The sequence below is a fragment of the Pelophylax lessonae genome (genome assembly GCF_965119305.1).
Source record: "Pelophylax lessonae genome assembly, chromosome: 1".
In the NCBI taxonomy this organism is placed as follows: Eukaryota; Metazoa; Chordata; class Amphibia; order Anura; family Ranidae; genus Pelophylax; species Pelophylax lessonae.
The window spans coordinates 599825080-599845212 of NC_138768.1; the positions used below are offsets into that span (position 1 = coordinate 599825080).

The window sequence follows — 20133 nt, forward strand, 5'->3', positions numbered from 1 at the left end:
ATCTCTCTTATTAGTTATATAACGGTACCCTTAAAATCCCATCCTGGCCCCACACTTTGCTATGCCTTGTCATGTGTTGGGACTGCGCTGGAATAGCTGCTCAATGCAATCTTTCCTCAGCTAGCTATTCCTAGCCTTGAGCTTGAAGGCCCTGCACAACTTTTGTCCATTGATAACCAGCTTTATAAACTAGAATAAATCCATTGCATTACTCAGCATTTCAAACTCCAGACCAGGGCCGTCCAACTCAAAGAGCTTACAAGTTATGTTGTTCTTTCACCTACCTCTCAACTTAGTTTAGAAATTCTTGGCTAAGGAACCAAAAGACATACTCTGACTGGCAATTTTGAGAAATAGCGTCATGGTCAGCCTATTGCAACAGCAGCTGCATCCAACATGCCCTACATCTTGTGGCCTGTGAACTTGAGCACCTGCATTCCTGCAACTCTGAATTCCAATACAACTTCTCTAAAGGCTCTTCTGACATTTTAACACCTCACTGCATTTACATTCTGTCTCATTCCCTTTAGAGAGAGTGTTTTATCTCTCTGAATCTAAAAAAAGCCATACAAGAATGTATTCTGGAAGCACAAGAAAAGATCTTCATATGCTCTTAACACTTCACCAGCAGGGCCTGAGTTCTTTTTTTTGTGTAAAAGAAATACAAAAGCCTCAGACTGATTAAATAATTACTGTTCCCAATCAGTATTCAATACCACTCTTTACTAGACTGCTCTCTTAAATTCAGGGTGTTCAAGTTGTCATCAAACTGGATCTCAGAGGTGCTTGTACCTTGCTTAAGGTATGGCTCATGTATAATGTAGACAACCTATTACAGCAAAACTATAATTTACAAAAAAGCTGCTTCCTTTTTTATTTTTTTTTATTTTGTAAAGTGGCCTGGAAATCTCTTTTTCTATACCATATACTTATCCTAGATGAGGCCTGGTATAAATATAAATTTTAATATGAAACCCCACACAAAAGTGATGCTCAGATCTTCAGGCATGGCTATGTAGTCTATCCTCCTGGCACTTTGGCTTGCAGCTTTTGGTCTAATTTTGGAGAGCTCTCTGTGATTAAATAGACAGTTAGCTATCCTGATCCTCGGACTACCATCCAGAGATTAACTGGCAGACAGAAATTACTTCTAATACACTAGAAAATCTTTTTTGCTTTCAGCTATCTGATGATCAGGCAGAATGGTATGATCTACTACTACAGCCTGAATTCTCATTTACTAACTGCCATAATGTTGTGTACTCCTCATTTTCCTGTGTATATGTTCTCTATCCCTGTATGTGCTCATTTAATCTACTTCCTTCACAGACAGTGTGAGTTCAGTGACATGCACCTGCACCCACATGGATCTCAAATTGGGAGCAGCACGGGGTTAATTTTTAGGCCAAATTTCAAATTAGTTTTAGTCATAGTCTTTTGACTAAAATGCCATTTTAGTTTTAATCATATTTTACTCAACTAAAATCTCCAGTATGTTTTAGTCAACTAAAATCAAATGGGTTTAGGTAAATTGTAATGCATTTTTTTAAGACTTGCCAAATTCAATATTAAATACTACTGGAGTAAAAATCTAATAACATGTTATTTTTTATAATATTAGGGTTTGAACATGCACTAAAGACACAGATTTAGCCATTGTGATATACTTTATAATGTCTTTTAAAAAAAAAACAAAGTTTCATAAACAAACAAAAATATTGCTTTTTGACAAACATAATTGCAACATTAAAATATATAAATGCCCATGAAACTGTAAACTCTGTTGGCTGTAATGCCATTGCACATATTTCCTGAATATAATTCTAACAATAACTATTAAGAAAAAAAAAAAGAAAAGCCTTTTTCCTATTTTTTTTTCTTTCATCAGCTTAGCAGATGCCCCCTGTTTTCTTATGTGGTAGTGCAGTGTTAATTTTAACATCAAATTTCAATTTAGTTTTAGTCTTAGCCCTTTGACTAAAATGCCATTTTTGTTTTAATCATATTCTAGTAGACTAAAATAGTGTTAATTTAGTCAGTGAAAATATTTTAGCAAACTAAATTAACACTGGAGCAGTGGCTGTCTCCATGGAGCCACTGCACCCCAATTGACATAAATAGGACTGGGTGTATGTGGAGGCACGGAACACCCGAGCATCCCTTGTAGGCGAAACACAGCTATCACACGGGTGTACGCTTAAGTACACCCATGTGAACTAGGCCTGATAAGCAAATTCCTGTTTACTTTAAATACCCAATGGAATATTTGAACAGCAATCTTCTTTTTACTAGTGTTGGGCGAACGGTTCAGGATGAGCAAAAATTTGGCTTGAACATCTCCTGTTCACCCATTCGGCGAACACCCAAATTTGCGGGGCTCTCGTGGGATGTTCCCTGCACAGTGCATTCTAAGCCCTGACTGAGCAAAGCTTTACCCAATCAGGGCATAGCAAATAGCTGGTTGTTAAGGAGTGGGCGTTGCATTTTTAACAAGCTCTCAATGGGTTTCCCCGCTGACAGCTGAATGAAAAAAAAAAAAAAAAAACATTGCAGGTAATAGAAAAATGTGAACAGTTTGGGGCCCCCCCCCAATTCATACCCTTATCTGAGCATGTAGCGCAGCAGGCCAGGAAGGGGGGGGGGGACAAGTGAGCGCCCCCTCTCATGAACCATACCAGGCCACATGTCCTCAACATGCCCCCCCACCCCAAAGCTCATTTTCCCAATGTTTATGGGGACAGGGGCCTCTTTCCCACAACCCTGGGCTGTGGAGGTCTGTGCACAGGTGGCTTATCAGAATCTGGAAGCGTTCTTTGACAAAGTACCCCTAGATCCCACCCCCCCATGTGAATGAGTATGGGGTACATAGTACCCCTACCCATTCACTAAAAAGTATCAAAAAGAAATAAAAACACACACAGTTTTTGACAATTCTTTTATTAAAAATAAAAAAACAATGTCTCTCGATGTAGATCTATCCTCAATCAAGATGCCCGCCGCCACCAGCAGACCCGAAAGAAAGAAAACAAAACGCTTGATGCTACTGCCCATGTGTGACGTCACCAATCATTACATGCTTGGTCAGTGACATCACCTGGGGCGGTGCCACCAGGTGATGTCACCAGGTAGCCCTGCCCCTTACCTATTTAAGAACTGTTAGATGCTAGAGATGGTGCAGTCAGATGGTGGCTAGCCTTCGTCGTGGGGGGAGTGTTTTTTTTTTTTCCTTCTTTCAGGTTTGGTGGTGGCAGCGGCGTTGTGGATCTACATTGAGGGACATTTTTTTTTAATAAAGTAATTGTCAAAAACTGTGTTTGTAAATTTTTATTTCTTTTTGACACCTTTTTGGTGATTGGGTAGGGTGCCACATACTTAATAACATGGAGGGGGGCAGGGATCTGGGGCCTCCTTGTTAAGGGGGCTTATCAGAATCTGAAAGCCCCCTTTAACAAGGGGGCCCCCAGATACCATCTGCCTAAAGACCCACACATCTACAGCACAGGGTTGTGGGGAAGAGGCCCTTGTCCCCATCAACATGGGGATAAGGTGCTTTGGGGTGGGGGGCAGATGTCCCCCCTGCCCCAAAGCACCCCCCATGTTTAGGGCATGTGGCTTGGTATGGTTCAGGAGGGGGGGCACTCGCTGGTCCTCCCCTCTTTCCTGGCCTGCCGGACTGCATGTTTGGATAAGAGTCTGGTATGGATTTTGGTGGGAGCCCAAGCCATTTTTTTAAAAAAATGTTGGTGTTTTTTTTTTCAATATTTTTGTATACCTGTTATTGTATTGCCGGCAATTCAAAAAATATCCTTTTTTTTTTCCTTTATAAATGCCAGTTTAGTTGCAGCAGGTTCTATGTACTGTACAGATGCACCACTTCACAGGCAGATTAGGCAACACCCCCCCCCCCCCCCCGCAGACACTATATTTAACAGAATTTTTCATTTCTATTGTTTCACTTTAAGCATCATTAAAATCGATCTTTTAAAAAAAAAAATGTTTACATTGGTACATGTCCCCCAGGGCAGTATGCTGGCCCTCATATCCTTTTTTTGGCCAATAACTTGCATATAAGCCTTCAAAATGGGGACTTTAGATTTTTCAAATTCAGGCCCATAGACTTCAATGGGGTTTGGGGTTCAGGACCAAACTTTTGCGATGTTTGGGAGTATTGGTGTGAACCGAACCTTTGGGTTTTCAACCCGTCTCTACTTTTACATGATTCAGAAAAAAGATAAATTGCGTGAAGATTCCCAACTCCCTTAAATTAGCCTGCTTGTCTTCTGTTTAGTCTTTTGTGTCCATCATCCCATCATTTACCCATTTATTGTAATGTGGGTCACTGAAGGAATCGGCTAACTATGTAGCCTAGATTCTACAAACTTAACATTTACAGCCTAATTTAAATTTACAATGAATTCTAGCACAGCAGCATTTGTCAATAATTCTTCAGTAAGGTTCTGTACTACAATTTCCTTTTGCATTAGATATCTAAAAAATCCTAAGAGACAAAGCTTTATGCATGACTTCCACTTTCTCTAATATGCCAAAAGTATGTGTGTGTTCTTTATTATTGCAGATAAAATGTTACCGAAAAGCTGAAGAATTCCTTTAAATTCTATTTTCAATGATCAAGCTACACAGCGACAGCAGAATAATGCAGTGTTCGAGGCTGCAGCAGTTTACTGTTTCACTCCAAACCATCTATAAATCAAGCTTGCAAAAGCTTTCATGAGCACACTAATTTAATCAGTTGGTAGATGGGAATGTGCTGTGTTAAAATGAAGAAGGGTTTGAGCCATTTGAGGACACTTGATAAGCACTACCTTTGCCTCTGGCTACAGTACAGCAGCTGTCTTCACTCAGCTAGGGAAATGTGTGCAATTTAATTGTACATACCTACAGCATTATTATCTGTATACTATGTGGATCTTTAGCTTTACTGTTGCAGTGCTCCTGTATATAAAATTAAGGCAAACAGTTTTACAATATTGTTTTATCAATTAAACAAACCCGATATGATTCTGTTTTAAAAAAGGAATGCATATATTTCATTTTGGTTTTATATATACTTTGAGCAGAAGATATTAGCATTACCTATAGAAAATGTTTTAACTAGATGTAACACAATGTTTTTTAATTTTAATTACAATAATTAATTAAAGCCATTCAATCAATTGTTTATAGAGGATTTTCAAAATAAATATGTATATACATATAACACATAACATATTACATTATACCTTCAGTTGTAAGGCGAGTAGTTATTAATCAATACCCAGAAGAGGGCTATACTCTAGGCTTACAGGAATGGGCAGTTTTTGTTTTTGTGACTATGGTAATTTCCAAAGACTTCAGCTGTCTTTTTCATGATTTTGTTACAGCTTGTTCCTTGTTGTTCCAATTCTTGGCCATATCTGCTGGACAATAAAAGTATCACCTAATGGGGAAGATACTAACATTCCTAAAGTGATTGTAAACCCTATTAAAAAAATTTGACCTAAGCGCATATATCTGTAGTGTTTACTTATCTATCTCCAAAGCTCTAAGTGCCATGGCTTTCTGCTGCTTCGTTCCTCTGCTATCAGCATGATAAGTTCTGACAAACTCTCTGACACGCGAGATAAAAGCTGGAAATTTGTGTCAGGGAGGGAACTTAGAGATAGACAAGCAGAGAGCTTGTCTATTTAGTTTAGTGCAAGTTTCCTTGTTCCTCTGCCTATGTGGAAGGGGGGGGGGGGGTTGTGTGTCTCCAATCAGCTCACACACAGCATATTCCCAGGCTCCACACCCACTTCTGAATGAGGAAACAAGATTTGTAACACAATGTGCACTTTCTAAATAGTGTAGAAAGCTGAAGACAGCAGATATACATGTAAAAGTTATGAAGGGGGATTTGTTTAATCTCTGTGTTTTATCTTAGGCTGTTCACTGAGGGTTTACATTTACTTTAAGGCATGGCATAGTACAAAGTGTGCACTTGGACTGATTTAAAAAGGCCTCATGCACACAGGTGTATGAGTTTATGCTTTAAATATGCTGGATTTTTTTCTGCCAGAACTTGGCAGAAAAATGCCTCTAATGTTGCATTTGTATGCACGTTTATGTGTGTATGGCATTGAGCATATCTAGATTCTACTGCCCAGACAATTAATTTATTCTAGCCATTGGAATAAATGTACGGTCATACATGTGCATTTATGTGCATTTACAAGTGTTTTTGCTCGTACGCACGTAAATTCTGCTCATACGTTCCTCTCCAAATTCATTTTTGGTGCCTTGTTATGCCTCTAAATACTGCTCTTATAAAAGTTATCTAAACACCCGATGTGCATGGCCACATAGGTTTATTTATTACAGGTACTTACAGGGACACCAACAATTTACATATACAGTAAAACCTTGCATTGCGAGCATAATTCATTCAGGAAACATGCTTGTAATCCAAAGCATTCGTATATCAAAGCAAATTTCCCAATAAGAAATAATGGAAACTCAGGTAATTAGTTCCACAACCATTTATTCATAAGTCCTTTAGTTTAAAGTCCATATAAAAAGATTATGGCAATGTGATAGGTTGTGTAACCATAAAATGTCCATCCACCAATGGCAGCCTCCACAAGGGGTATAGAAGCAAAATCCAGCAGGAACAACAGAGTATAAAAGAGAAGAGAGGAGCCTCTAAGTGTAGCAATATGGTTACATTTAATGAAGGTACAACATTTAACAACTCAAATGGTTGATGATTAAAAGAGGCACATCTAAGTATGCAGGCATTTGGTTTAAAGCTGTCCACATGGACCTGGAGATTCAATAAGTCATTTGACCCTTTCTCAGCTGCAGCCCCAAGTACTAAACCACGGCAGGATTGTGTGCAAATAAACTCCAATACCGCTGTGGTTTGTTTACATTTTACAGAATAGGCCTCAGGCTCTGCAATAGAAGTGATTTCGTTGGCTGCAAAACCAATCAATTTCTTCTGTGTGCTAGAAATATTGCTTTCCCCCACCCAAACATCCTAGGGTGTCCCTTGACTGCTCGGGTATTCCTTGACTATTCCCTCTTTGGGGGTTAACACGACTATATCTTTTTACAAATGTTTACCTTATGCAAGAACATCTACATTGAGGTCTGTAACGTTATCTTAGTGTGTTTTTGAAATGCATGGACAATTTTCACATTCATGTGTTACTATATGAATATTTTTTTAAATGAAAAATGAGAGTGCATATCTCTATAAACCCAATATAAATAAATAAAATCATCCATCAAGTTGAGAATGCACCAATAAAATCTACACTAAAACTAATTCAATTTTTTTCTAGTATTTTTAATGTAAATTTTATTGGGGAATTCTCAGCTTATTGGATGAATTTATGCTTTTATTTATATATATTGGGTTTATAGAGATATGCACATTCATTTTTCATAGAGAGGTTTGTAATGTCAAGTATTTAGCCATTTTGAAGTGCTGCAGTCTTATGTTACACCAAGTGCAACTTTATTTTTTAGTTTTTAAACTATATGTATATTGATTCTATTTTTTCTATCTCAGTTACTTTTATATCTAGCCATCTGATAAAGTTGTTCATGAATACCTGGTAAACCATTATATTTCAAGTTGACTTCGTAGTTCTGAGGAAGCAAATGACTGAAATACGTACACTGTTTGGAATCTATTATGAAGTAGAAAAACAAAAAAGATAAAATGATGTCTAACGTATAAATTGGATTAACAAATGTATCAGTATTATTATTATATTTATACACTTTTTGGTTTCTATATGATATGTGCTGACAAATAAATCTCTATTTATCTGTATTGCAATTCTGGCCCCATATTTCAACAGGACGGTCATCGCTGTCATGATTCATGTATTATCTCTACCATAAATCAGCTGCTGAAAATATAGATTTGATAAACAGTTGTGTTAATATTATGTGACAGAGAATTTCAGCTAGCATAATTTTATTCTTCTGTCTTCAGAAAATGCATAATGTTTTAAGTGTGTTTTCATGTAATAAACGTACAGCATGTGTGCAAAAAATAAAAAAATGGTTTTGGCAGCAAAAGGGTTAAAGGATGCTGGGGAGCGTTTATTTCCTTCTTGCTTAGATTTAAGCTGGGCTTTAAAAAACACTAAAACCACCTTCATTTCTTGTTAGGTACTCCTAGAACGCAGAGACGAGGCACAGTGATGTCAATTGTAAATTTAATCCCAAACTCTATATCATTAATAGACAGGTTAAATGTTCATGGTCCTAAACTGAACAAAAAACAAAAACAAAAAAAAACTTCCTATAGTTTGCCTGACTGAGCCAAATCCTAATTTATTTATGTTTCACATGCTCCCCTTTCCAGACACCGTCATATACAGTGAGTGGGTTCAACAACAGAGGCATGGCTGTCAATCCAGAAAGCAGTGAGCAAGACTAGGTGCTTGTGAATCAGCAATAGCCAGCCCCCCCTGCAACATGGTATTCCACTGTAGTGCAAATGGGCATATCCAACATGACAGTAATGACTCTGGATTGAAAAGCAGCGTGGCATTGTTATCACATCATCACAGAAAGCTGCATTAGATAGATTTCACTGGCAGGGTCCAACAGGTCAACATGGGACTTTGCAGAGAGACTGTAAGTTCAGAAGCTAGTTTGCTATCCATTTACAGGCTGAATGTCCCAAGCAACTGATCCAAAAATGTATGTAAACAAAAAAAAAAAATCATTTTTTAGTATTGTGACATATGTTTCAGTGTATACAATATAAGTTTTGACCAAAGATGGCGATGTCTATATATGTGCAGTGACCTCACTGAGAGACCACGCCACTTTGCTTATATTGTGGTGATGGGGAGCTGTAGATGATGTTTGGTGCAGTGGAGGATTTTTTTTTTGGTCGATGGATCAGGGGCTGTTGGGCATCATGATTGATGTGGCTATGCTTTTCTGAACAACATGATTCATGTTCAATTTACATTGTTTGGCCTTTTTTTTTTTAACTAAAGAACTTTTTAAAATTTGCTTGTTTTTATTTTCTACCCACTTTTATGTGAATGAGTATGGATGCTCATTAAATTGGGAGAAGTGGTATCTGGGGCCCCCTTCTTTTAATGGGGCTTCTAGTTTCTATTAAGCCTTCCATCCACTGCTTTCCTCAACCACTGGGCCAGGGTTGTGGGGAAGGAACCCTTGTCCTCATCAACATGGGGACAAGGTGCTTTGCCAGGGGGGGGTTTTGTATGGTTCAGGGAGGAATGGGGCATATGCTTGTCCCCTTTGCAAGCTGAATGCCCAGGAAAATGTCTGGTATGGATTTTTTTTCTTACTTTTTGCATGGGGCTCCCTCTTAAAATGCATACCAGACTTGAATGGTTTGGTATTGAATTTGGGAGGGGAACCCCACACTGTTCTTTTTTGTTTTTTTATGGGTTCTCCCTTAAATTCCATACCAAACCTAATGCGCCTGGTATGAAATTTTTTGGGGGGGCATGTTGTTTTCTGGATTCTTCCCTATGCTGAGAAGGGATGAGCAGGTGCTATATTTATAACAAACAGAAAGAAGCTGACACATTTAAATGTGGTAAGAATAACACCACTAAATGTTGCGCACTGCAGCTGGAGGAAACTATTATACACATATTCCAAACATTACGGGTATTATTCATTACGCTTGCATGAATTTTGGGTCACTCACAAAGCAATTTTTAGTATGAATAGACTCCTAAGCCTAGTACACGCGATGAGACTATCTGATGAATGATTGACCTTTTTTTTTTTTTTTTTTGCATGCTAGTTTTATATCAAAAATGAAGAGGTTACTAAAGTACAAAAATTCTCATAAAACAGAATAAAAATTCAGAAGAGATAGAATGTATTTGTATTGTATTTTTAGATGAAAACTGTACTGAATAAACAAAAATCGTACAATCTGGTATCGTACGAGAAAGGTTTTCGGTTTGTCCCTTTGGAAAATGTTGGATGAAAGCTGTGTACTAACAATCAGTTTATCGTACCATCCCTTAAAAAGCAGTATTTTTTTGTACAGCATTCTGATCATGTGTACAGGGCTTTAGTGATTACCTGCACTTGCATTTTCAACCACCTGCTTACAAAGATATTACTGACCAACGTTTTCAAAGGACCAGAGGAATGAGCAAAACATTGGGCATGTTACCATGTTGGCAATGTCATGGTACTTTTTCACTGTGGCAATTGCTTGATTTAAAGCTACCATGAGTAAAATATGATAATTAGCAGCCTGAATATATGGCTGATAAAAAACAAACAAAAGACCACTTCAAATGATATTTTAATATATTTATTATAATTGTGCCTTGTTATTTTTAAAATGTAATTTGAAATGATTTATGGACATTCAGATTAGTAAATAAATTATGACCTCCTGCGTTTGTGCTTGTATTCACAAAGAGTTTATCTTTAAAATGCTTTATTTCTTCTGGTGACATTTATGTTCCCTGCTGTTTTCTAGACTAAAGTGAAAGCTAATCACGAAGATATAGCCAGAGAGGAAAAGGAGTCAGAACTCGAAGATGTTTATGTAGACATGGTCAAGGGTGCAGGTAAATAGCATTCCTTTTCTTTTTCTTTTTTGTCTGCTTGCTTTACTTAAATAAAAAATACTTTCATTTTTATGCCTTTCCATCATAGTTATTAAATTCTGGCAGCACCTCTACAGGTTATTGATAGCTTCACTGTGTTAAGAAAATGTCAACAATCCTAAAAGATGATAAGAAAATGTTTGCTGCAAAAGTGTAAAGTTGACAGCTTTTTTTTTTTTTTTTTTAAACAGTTGGTTTTATTGAGAATGAACAAAGAGTATAATAACAAAAGCTTTGCGGTCTTTCTGTCATAGAAAGACATATGAAATGGTGAACAAGCGTATTGTAAAACATTACAATGGTATGTGATTTTACAGCATTGGTAAATTAAGAACAGTTAGCCATATGATAACTCGCAAGAGCGTAAATTAGTTAAATATAAACATCACCCGGTACTTTGACCGGTGAGGTCATAACGTCACAAAAAACTTTTCCATAAAGTTTAATTTAGTAATTTAAGCATTGAAGAAAACAAAATAAAGAGAAATAATTAGGGTTAGAGTTTGTAGGGGGGGGGTAGATAGAAGGGAAAAGGGGGGGGGTGAGGGTAAAGAGAAGGGAGAAATGAAAAAGGTAGCAAAACCAAGGGTATATGACGAGATATAGCAAAATTTGTTTAGTATTTTAAATAACTGCAATTGTGTGTCATGTCAACATTTTTGTTCTTACCTAATGTAATACAAAATTATTAAAATATTTAAATAAATATAGCATAAATATATTAAAATATATATTTATGCTTTTTGTAGTATTTTGATATGTTCACAAATATATTGTAGACACGGTCACGGTAAAGTAACACATTTGTGGAAATTATATAATAAAAGTATTCAAGAGGATTTGCTAAATTTGTTTGAACCCTAATGCAAAATATGAATTATAGCTTTTTCTTAGTAAGTTAAAACATCTGCCATGCTCACATATCACTGCAATGATACACCATAATTTTAAGCATAAAAAAGACTAGCTAAACACAACCTATACTGGTAAAAATAGGGGGAAAGGACCCAAAAGAAGGAGGTATAAAGTGACCCTAAATGGTACAGTATGTATTGATAAAAAAAAGTGTACATTTATTGGACTTGTAAATTAAATTACATCACAAGAAAAGATATACCAACAGCCGTCCACCAAACACTGTTATAACAATGTTGTTATTCATTTAAAAACATACTCAACACAGGGGCCCAGACATAGACGGACAACACAGTGTGCATAGCTCCCAACTGTCCCTGATTTCGAGGGACTGTCCCTGATTTGGAACATTATCCCTCTGTCCCTCTTTTCTCCTCATTTTGGTCTGATCAATACAGTTGTATATAAAATGCACTATTTATCTTTCAAAAAATGTTTCTCAGTGCTACACCTTTCATCCAATTTCTAAATTGCTGCATTTGCAAATGTCAAAAGCCAATATAAAGCTAAAATAGTATTTAAAAAAAAAATCACATGTAGATTTAACTAATCTTTTTTTTGTATAATTATTTAAAGAGGTTGTAAACCCCCGTACGAGAAAAAAAAAAAAAAACCTAAGACAAAGGTATAATGAGCTAGGCAGCTATGCATCGCATACTAGCTCATTATGAAATACTTACCTTAGAACAAAGCCCTTCTAGAGGTGCCCGCACACCGCTGAGACAGCTGGCATCTTCCCAGGGGTTTTTTTCAGGTTCAGAGGCTCTGGCGCTGTGAGTGGTTAGAGCCATGATTATGTCACTCCCGCGCATGCCTGTTTGCGGTATGGGCTCTGAAGGTCCGGCATGCAGTGCCGGGACAAGGTCATCCAGCGCCCAGGGCAAGGATGCCCAACTGCGCCCCCCTTCCCTTAGGTTTTGGGTCAAGGTGCCCCCCTAGCCCTTCAATAAACCATTGCACCCAGAGCAACCGCCCCTCCTTCCCACCCCTTGTCCCTGCCCTGCCGGCATGGTAAGCCAAATCTTCAGAGAGCATGTGCCGATGGCATCATCGGCTGCATGCACTCTGAATATTTCCTAAACTGTGCAAGTTTAGGAGATATTCAAAGTACCTACAGGTAAGCTTTATTATAGGCTTACCTGTAGGTACAAGTGCTGTAACAAAGTTTACAACCCCTTTAAGGGGGCGTGGTAGGGGGGTGTGTCCTATGCCTACATACTTATGCTAATAGGTGTCCGTTGTTCCCATCTCAAAAAGTTGTGAGGTATGAGTATGGGGCATAGAGCCATTTTCAGCTTAATGTGCACCAAGCATGTCAAAAAGCTCCAAACAGCTTATAGATGAATAACAAAAGTATAGTTTTGTTCATAGTTTGCAGTTTTGAATGTGCTAGGTGCACATGACAGACTGGGAACAAACAATAGGCTTCCTGGGCATACCTTATAGTGTTAAGTTCAGTTGGTACATACATCCTACTTTTTCCATGGGATGTACTTTAGGTAATGAGGTAAGACCCTTAGTACATTTTGGATGGTATCTGCTTTAGTAAGGATCTATAAGAGCTGGAAAATTATCGAGTAAGAGTGGAAGCTGAGGTTCAACTGTGCATGTGTGGATGTTTGGGCTGCCACTGAGATGGAGGAGACTGGAGCCAGCAGCAACGTGGTGTGGAGGAGCTGGAGATTAGCATCTCTCTACATGGCTCCCAAAGTGCAATATACTGAGATAGACTGGCCCGAGAGACACTCCAGATGAGTGGCTCAACAATAAGTGTGCATCTCTGTCTTCAGGTTGCACATCTAGCACCTTACCACCTCCCTAGCAAGCCCTTGTATTGTATACAGACTAGGTAGGAGTGTTTTACCTTTGATTAGATGACACTGCTTTGCCAGCAGAGGGTCAGGACCAGTCTTCCACACAAAAGCAGATACCATCCAAAATGTGCAAAGGAACTTACATCATTACCTGAAGTACATCCCATGGCAAAAGTAGGACGTATGTGCCAATTGAACTACCACTATGAGGTGTACCCAGGAAACCTAATATTTGTTCCCAGTCTGTCATTTGTGTCTAGCACCTGCAAACTCCACATAGCAAGTGACAGGCATTTGACATTGAAGGAGATCGTCTCCCATGTTTGAACTTGGCTTATCCATACTCCTGCCTCAATTTGCTCTCTATCCTACTAAGCATAGAAGTGTTATACCGCTTCACCTGTGAGCTCTAGCATGTCATCTAGATACTTTTGTTATTCATCTTTAAGCTTTTAGAAGCTTTTAACCTGCTTGGTGCACATTAAACTGAAGATGGTTCTTTGCCCCATATTGCCCACTGAGTTATCTGTCTATGTCTGGGCCCCTGTGCTGAGTATGTTTTTAAATGAATAACAACGTTGTTATAACAGTGTTTGGTGGACAGCTGATGATATATATTCTCTTGTGATGTGATGTAATTTAGAAGTCCAAAAAAGTATACTTTTTTAATCAATACATACCATTTGGGGTCGCTTTATACCTCTTTCTTTGGGGTTCTTTCCCCCTATTTTTCTTAGTTTTGGCAAAAATTTATGCTAAACCACTCTCTTGAGTGGTGGAATAATGCATGTTTTAAAACAGTCCCGCTGCCCCCCCCTTTCTTTTCTATTAACCACTTAAGCCCCGGAAGATTTTACCCCCTTCTTGACCAGGGCCTATTTTGCGATTCGGCACTGCGTGATTTTAGCGGACAATTGCGCGGTCATACCTAAACGAATTTGACGTCCTTTTTTTCCCACAAACAGAGATTTCTTTTGGTGGTATTTGATCACCTGTGCGATTTTTTGATCATGCGCTATAAACAAAAAAAAGAGCGTCAATTTTGCAAAAATGGCAATATTTTTCACATTATTTTATATGAAATTCCCCAAATAAAAATGTAAAAATCAAAATTTTTTAACATTTTCGGCCAATTTGCTTTATGCTACACATGTTTGGTAAAAAAAAATCGCAAAAAGCATATTTTGATTGGTTTGCGCAAACGTTATCGCGTTTACTAACAAAGGGAAAGATTTTTGTCATTTTTGTTGTTTTTTTTAACGCATAATGGCGGCGATCTGCGATTTTTTTGCGGTACTGTGACATTGCGGCGGACAGATCGGACCCTTGACTGACATTTTTGACACTTTTGGGGTTACCAGTGACATTACTGCAGTAATCAGTGTTATACATATGCACTGTTACTGCAAAATGACACTGGTAGTGAAGGGGTTAACTTTATTTGAGAGGGAGGGGCTGTGTGTGTCCCTAGGGGCGTGATTCTAACTGTGATTGGCTGTGGCTTGAGCTGTAGAAACAGTGATCAACGGTCCTACATTGTAGAACCGTGTGATCACTGTTTCTACACAGGGGAGAATGACAGGCGGCTTGTTTGCACTAGCCGCCTGACTTTCTCCCTCTGCAGCAACGATCGCAGAGTGACCGGCGGACTCTGTGACCACGCGGGAGTGCACCTCCGGGGGCGCGCGCTCGCTCCCTAGACCCTCACAGGCTAGTGACGTAGATCTACGTCACTTTGCCTGTGAGGGGCTGACTGCCGACGTAAATAGTGCTTATAAAGTGTGAGCTGGAATGTGAATTCAATTTGTGTATTTCATTTTGCTAGTGCATCTAACATTCCAAATTCCCCAAACTGACAAAGTTGCTATCCAAAGGTGCCCCTGTGCTCCTTCATTCAGTGCAGGTATTTTAATACAGGAGGGTGTTTATTTACTAAAACTGGTAGTGAAAAATCTGGTGCAGCTGTGCATGTTTGCCAACCAGCTTCTAACTTCAGCTTGTTCAGTTAAGTTTTGACAAAACAACCTGGAAGTTGATTGTTTCCTATTCAGAACTGCACCAGATGTTGCACTCCCCAGTTTTAGTAAATCAACCCCAAGGTGTGTTACTGGCCAGATCACCAGGTAAAATCAGAGGAAAAAAACCTTAAAAAAACTAAATGAGGCCACCACATCTAATGATTGTTAAGTTGCAACTAATACATTTTTATTTCTTTTGGTTTAGTACCACTTTTAATCAAGATAAGATATGGGTTCCGTGGGGCCATGGTCCAATGTTGCCACTGGGTGCATAATAAAATACATACTGTAGAAAAAAATAATATATGTACTGTATATATATATATATATATATATATATATATATATATATATATATATATATATATATATCTATATATATATATATATATATATATAGTCAATATTAATGAGTAAAATAGCTAATAACCCACTTTAAACAATAGGGAAGACCCGTATTTTGCCTTAAAGTGGTTGGAAAGCATATATATATATATATATATTTTTTTTTTAAATGTTATACTTACCTGTTCCATGTAGTAGACTTGCACAAAGCAGCCCTGATTGTCTTCTGGGGTCTCATGTTGGCATTCCTGGCTCCTCCTCTTCTTGGTGTGGCACCATAAGTGGCCGCTTCCTATTGTGGCACACTTGTGGACTCGATCCTGAGCTGCGATGCCTGTGTCTATAGGCACAGACAGCTCTGCCCTGCCCTGCCCCTGCTTCCACATCACAGGATTGGACTGATTTGAAAAGCATATGAGAGCGGGGAGAGCCGCTACAGATGGGCACTGGATTGAGTGAGGGCTCAGGTAAGTATGGGGGGGGGGTTAGGGGCAATACTAATGCCTAAACATTTTTTACCTTAATGCAGGGAATGTATTAAAGTGTCACTAAAGCCTATTTTTAGAAAAAATTGGAATAACAAAAATGTTATACTTACCTGCTCTGTGCAGTGGTATTGCGCAGAGCGGCCTGATGCTCCACTTCCGGTCCCCGATTGATCTTGGCTCCTCCTCTTCTTTTTATGTCCCCTTGGCAAGTAGTTTGCTAAGGGGGACATGCAGTGCGTGCTTGCTCCCAACCTGTGTATCTATGGAGCCGCGCTCCATAGACTTACACAGTGGGACTTAGGCCCTCCCCCACTTCTTTTTCACTGCCTTTGATTGACAGCAGCAAGAGCCAATGGCATCTGCAGCTGCTCGAATGCTGTGTGAAGAGTAAGAAAGGGGAGAATAGATCCAGCCATGCACAGCGCTAATCTTCTCTCCCCTCTCTTCTTCTTCATAGAGGGGAAGGGGGGCACAGGGAAACTGAAAATGTTTTTTATCTTAATTTAAGCAGTGCATTAAGGTAAGAAACATTTTTAGGTTTATTATCACTTTAAGGTAAAAAGTGTTAGGCCTTAAAACCACTTTAAAGGGTAACTCCACTTTCGCGGGGAAAAAAATCAGCTAATAAATAAAAACAATATAGCGTATACAATTTCAACACAAATCATATTGCGATTGAATGTTATTAAAAATTACCTTTCCTTTTCAATCTGCAGTTGTTGTAATTTTCTGAAAATGCAATGCAATATGGCCACCTGGAGTTGTTCTGTACACAGAATGTGTACTGACCACACCCCAGAAACATAATTTCCTGCTTGTGTGATTGGCTCACCAATTTTCCCAGAAGCCTGCCTAAGATACAAGTCAGATTTCTGCCATCTCCTGCATTAAAAATGTCATTTTTGGTGAGATACTCCCAATAGGAACACATCTAAAGGGATGCAGGCCCAGCAGCTTTCCTCATTAGAGTCCTGTAGCGCCCCAGCTGATAGATAATTATGAATCCACTCCCATTTGACCCGCTCAGCACCGAGGAACACACAGTGATTTCTTCAGAATAACAAAAAGTAGGAATCTGCAACAAAGTTTGTTAAAATCCCTGCAATGCACAGAAATCACCCAGAGGGGAATGTTTTTTTCTCAACAAAAGTGGAGTTACGATTTAAAGCGATAGTATCCTGCTTTTTGACACTTTTACCTACAGGTAAGCCTATAATAAGGCTTACCTGTAGGTACAATTAATATCTCCTAAACCGGCACGGTTTAGGAGATATTTGCAGTGCATGCAGCCGCTCACGCGATCGGCGCATGCACTCTGAAGGTCCGGGGGGACCTTCAGTTTTCCTTGCCGGGAGCTTGCCGGAAAATCACTCCCGCGCGCATGCGCGGGAGTGATGTCATCACGGTTCCGGCCAATCACAGCGCCGGAGCCGCCGAACCCGAAAGAGACGCAGAGGGATCATGGCAGTGCCCGCAGCGATGTCCGGGGGTCCGTGTCGGGGCTTCGTCCTAAGGTAAGTAATACATAATGAGCTAGTATGCGATGCATACTAGCTCATTATGCCTTTGTCTTGCAGGTTTTTTTTTTTTTTACATTTTCGGGTTTACAACCGCTTTAAGTACAATGTAGGCTTTTAGGTTATTATGATGAGAATGCTATACAACCAAATGGATATTATCACTTGATATCCAGTAGGAACAATTTACTAGGAAAGTCTCATAGACCTTTAGTCATTCAAAATTTTACTAGCATCATTGCTAGGCAGCCATTATTTTAATATTAATATTTAGATTCCCTATATAGTTTTGTTACAGCTTTCTTCCACGTTATTAATAATCTATTCTATACCCATTAAAGATGCAGATCAGCTTTCTACTAATGACGCGTATGGAAATGGATTTGAGGAGTGTGTCAACAAGGCCTATGAAAGTGATCAGGATGTACTCGAGTATCCTGCAGTTAACAGCAAGGAAGAGAATGATGAGGAGCATCCAGAGCACCTTGTTTCTGATGAGAGATCAGGAATAATTGATGAATATTGCTGCTCAATACAAGCTGACTATTCTTCAGGGCCTTTTATAAATAATGAACTTCCTAATGTATTTCAAGGTAAGGAACAAAGTATTGTATCTAAAATTTTAGAAGTTTTGGCATTTTCCAACTAATATATGTACCATAAAAAATACATGGAGACCCTCATGCTTTTTGCATCTGTGCTTGAAAACAAATGAAACAATTCGGTAAACAGCTACTAGGAGACCCTCATGCTTTTTGCATCTGTGCTTGAAAACAAATGAAACAATTCGGTAAACAGCTACTAGTATCCAGCAAACACAGCTGTACGATAGAAAGTCCACATTCTCACTTTACCTTTATCTTAGTGCTATGTAATTCACTCTTGCCATAATTCACAAAACTCCTAACATTGTCTGTGGAAGGGTCTGCATCTTGAACTTTTCTTTTTTGACTCATTACTATTCAGATTCAAATCTCTAGCAAGTCTGAATCTGTCTGCCGGCTGTGAGAAACATTTTAGCATTGATACTTTAATGCATAGGTCTTTCATTATGTGAAAAAAGGCAAAGAGTCTACAATGGGCATCTTTGTAAATATCTCTCTGGTATTCCAAATGGGTAAGCAAAAGAGATTCTCAGATTACTGAAAAAAGAAAGTAGTATGGACCGGTGCCCTTTGTTTATGCTGAACATCTAAGCAGATAGGCTGTGTACTCTGTAAGCAATTCAAGGCGTCGTTTTTAAATTTGATTGCAGTGTATATTTATGTACATTTTTAATAGCTGAATACATGTTGTCTTATTTCCATTTTAATAAGCAGTACCTGCAAAGCAGCAATTAGATGGGAGGAAGCAAAAAGAGTTATAATGCAGAAATCATTCACATATCTAGGATTCTTTAACCACTTGCCAACCGTGCTATAGCCAAAAGATGGCTACAGCTTTGTCAATCCGTTCTGGAAGGGCATCTATTAACGTCCTCCCAGAACCCTGCCCCCCCTGCATGCCTTTGGGGTGCGCATCAGGCGCGCTCTGTGATCGCTGTGTCCTTCGGACACACCTGATCACAGATTGAGGTAAAGGGCCAATCAAAGTGGTCCTTTACCATGTGATTAGATGTGTCCAATCACAGCTTATCACAGCAGAATATTAGCATGCATAAAGAAAGGGATGTATTCCAGAGATAAGACTATAATCCTTCCACTTTATAAAACTCTGGTCCGACCGCATCTGGAGTATTCTGTCCAGTTCTGGTCGCCAGTCCTCAGGAAGGATGTGTTGGAGCTGGAGAGAGTCCAGAGAAGGGCAACTAAACTGATTAGGGGATTGGAGGACCTTAATTACGAAGAGCGTCTGCAATCGCTCAATTTATTCTCCCTGGAGAAGAGACGCCTGAGGGGGGACATGATAGCAATTTATAAATATCTCAATGGGGATCCCAGCTTAGAAAAAAAGCTGTTTAGTCGAAGGGATTCCATGAGGACAAGAGGGCATACAATGCGATTAGAGGAGAAGCGTTTTAACCTCAGGCAACGTGGGGGGTTCTTTACTGTTAGGGCTACAAGAGTGTGGAATTCTCTACCACAAGAGGTGGTCACTGCGGGAAGTATGGTGGCTTTCAAAAGACTCTTAGACTTACATCTCAAGGATCAGGACATTCAGGGCTATGTGAGATGATTACAGCCACACACACCTACACAGGTTGAACTGGATGGACTATTGTCTTTATTCAACCTCAACTACTATGTAACTATGTAACATGTAAACAAATGTTGACTATCAACATTTCCTTTCCTCAGTGCTTTAACTGCCAGAGAAAAGGAAAGCCAATAACAGTCTGTCCTGTGACAGAGGGCATTTATATTAATTATCAGGGTGACTGATCATCAGTGTCCTGATGATCAGTGCAGCCCCATCAG

At 39.0% G+C, this 20133-nt stretch overlaps 1 protein-coding gene across 1 annotated transcript in view; it reads left to right on the forward strand.

The window, feature by feature from the left end:
• The window catches only part of BANK1 (B cell scaffold protein with ankyrin repeats 1), a 530319-nt gene that overhangs the window by 345420 nt on the left and 164766 nt on the right, over nt 1–20133 (forward strand). The window contains exons 8-9 of the mRNA XM_082243568.1: nt 10490–10580; nt 18058–18309. Of these exons, the coding sequence (XP_082099694.1) occupies nt 10490–10580; nt 18058–18309 (343 nt within the window). The remainder of the gene's footprint in view (nt 1–10489; nt 10581–18057; nt 18310–20133) is intronic.